Source organism: Pteropus vampyrus, unplaced genomic scaffold, assembly GCF_000151845.1.
Source record: "Pteropus vampyrus isolate Shadow unplaced genomic scaffold, Pvam_2.0 Scaffold107, whole genome shotgun sequence".
Taxonomy (NCBI): Eukaryota; Metazoa; Chordata; class Mammalia; order Chiroptera; family Pteropodidae; genus Pteropus; species Pteropus vampyrus.
In genome coordinates this window covers 5892021-5894119 of record NW_011888888.1, presented here as the reverse complement: position 1 = coordinate 5894119, position 2099 = coordinate 5892021, and the positions used below count along the sequence as shown (strand labels likewise).

Here is a 2099-nt window from a genome sequence, read left to right as displayed (position 1 = left end):
TTAGAGTTCTAGCTTTGTTTTTCTATGTAAAGATATTTTTGAAGTTTATAAATCTTTTTCTACTTTAACAAACCTGACTTTTAAGGTTATTGCTCGATAGGGGCTTAAACTGAATTCAATATCCTGACTAAACAATGATGTATTTGTATTAGTTGGTATCTGTTTTCACCTACAGGGCTGTAACCCATCGCCTTTGTAGTGGGGAGCTGAGAAAAGGTGTAGTAAATCTAAGAAGCAATGTAAACTGTGACATAAGGTTAATGAAATTTTTTATCAGTTTATTATTTTTTAAAAGATTATAATTCATATTCAAAGAATTTTGTAATTTTTAAAGGATATAATATATGTAAATGCCTATCCCATTAAGGGATACATAATCAATGTCTCTTTCTTCTTTTCCACCCTACATCACCCCTTAAATCCAACGAAAGATGAATTAAATTGATCTTGTGATTACCAACTTTCTTTGAAGCTCTGATTTTGGCTAGATTGCTTTACACTCAGTCATTCATTGACCACAGTGTAAGTCTCTATATTTTGTTTTAGTTTGATGATTTTTTGAAGTTGGTAATGATTAATTTGGAGAGGCAATGCTAACATTAACCATTGGACAAATTAGTAAGACTCTAATGCTAAGATCTCATATATTGTTATGATTAAGATTATGAACTTTGATCATGAGTCAAGAAAATCTGTAGGTTGTCTTAAGTCAATAGGAAGAAACATAGAAAATGAAATATTTTGGTGGATTGAATTTTAATGTTTTAGATGATTATACCCAAAGCTTCACTGGAGTTACAGATTAAAGAAGATTAAAGGAAGTTCCTTGGCATTATAGACCTGTTTGTTCATTTCTAGACTCTGTTTCCTGGGAGAATTGCTAGCTAAAGAAAATAATTTATTTATCTACTGATATTCTACTTTTCTCTTACAGTTTAAATCATATATTTATATTATTTGGAGCACTAAAAAAGGGAGATTCTTATTAAATTTTATCAGATAAAGAAATAAATTGCTATAGTTCTTAATGATTAATAGGAATTGATCTACTTTGAAGTTCAAAAACCAAAGAACTCTAAGATCATACCTCACTTGGAATTCCTTCCTATTTCTTATAAGCATGAAAGTGGTCTATATTTTAATTTACATGAAGTTTTTTAAAAGCTATATAGTTTTTTCTCTATTCTGATGCATTGTGTGTGTGTTTTATTATTTTCAGTAGAATTTCTACTAGTTCCTTGTAGGCCTATGATATTCACTTATTCCTTATCTATCTATTCAGTAGCAGTTTATACAACATTTCAGACATTGTGCTTTGAATATACTCATAAAGAACACTGTCTCTACTCAAATCAAAATAATTTCGTCTCTCTTTAAATTTACTTTTTTTTTGTAGAAGTAATGAACATTTCCTTTAGTGACTATTGCAACTGTTTATTCCATCCAGGATGGTACTTCCAGTTATATCTATAGCCTCATAGTATAGTGTGAGCCTGGAGTACTTGAGAATCTTTGCAGTTAGGACGTTAAACATAATAAAGACACCTAGGTGTCTCGTCTTTTCCTGTGACCATTCTTCTTAGATGGCTTGGCTTTGACTGTTGATTGGTCAATGTGCTCGCCAGTTTTTAAGTAATACTTAAATTTACAGCTACCATAATGGCAACTTAAAAAAACAAAACAAAACTGTAATATTACAAGTATATAATGGCCTGATGAATGAATGTAAAGTGGTGTTTGCTAACATTAACAAAAGTAGCCTTTAAAAAGACCAAAATTATTTTCCAGTTTTGTTCTTCCCGTAAGCTAAAGAATTTAGTATTAAATTCACATTTTAAAACAGATAAAATGAATGAATGTCTCAATGATTATTAAGCATCCTCTACGTAGAACGTATAAGGAATTTAGTGTGTCCAAGAAGTGGATCATCCCTGCATTCATAACACCAGTATGTGCATGGGAAGAACAAGTACTTGATTAGCGATAGGAGAACCTGTTAGACTCAGTTTAACTACTTTAGTCTTAGCTCTCAAATATGAAAAAATTGAGATTGATAACATCTTGTCACTGTTTTATTTTTAACAAGTGCTCAAAAAAAA

General features: G+C 30.4%; 1 protein-coding gene across 1 annotated transcript in view; it reads left to right on the top strand.

The window, feature by feature from the left end:
* Positions 1 to 1864: 1864 nt before the first annotated feature.
* Positions 1865 to 2099, top strand: part of LOC105295536 (voltage-dependent calcium channel subunit alpha-2/delta-1) — a 205835-nt gene continuing 205600 nt past the window's right edge. The window contains exon 1 of the mRNA XM_023533631.1: positions 1865 to 1948. Within this exon, the coding sequence (XP_023389399.1) occupies positions 1865 to 1948 (84 nt within the window). The remainder of the gene's footprint in view (positions 1949 to 2099) is intronic.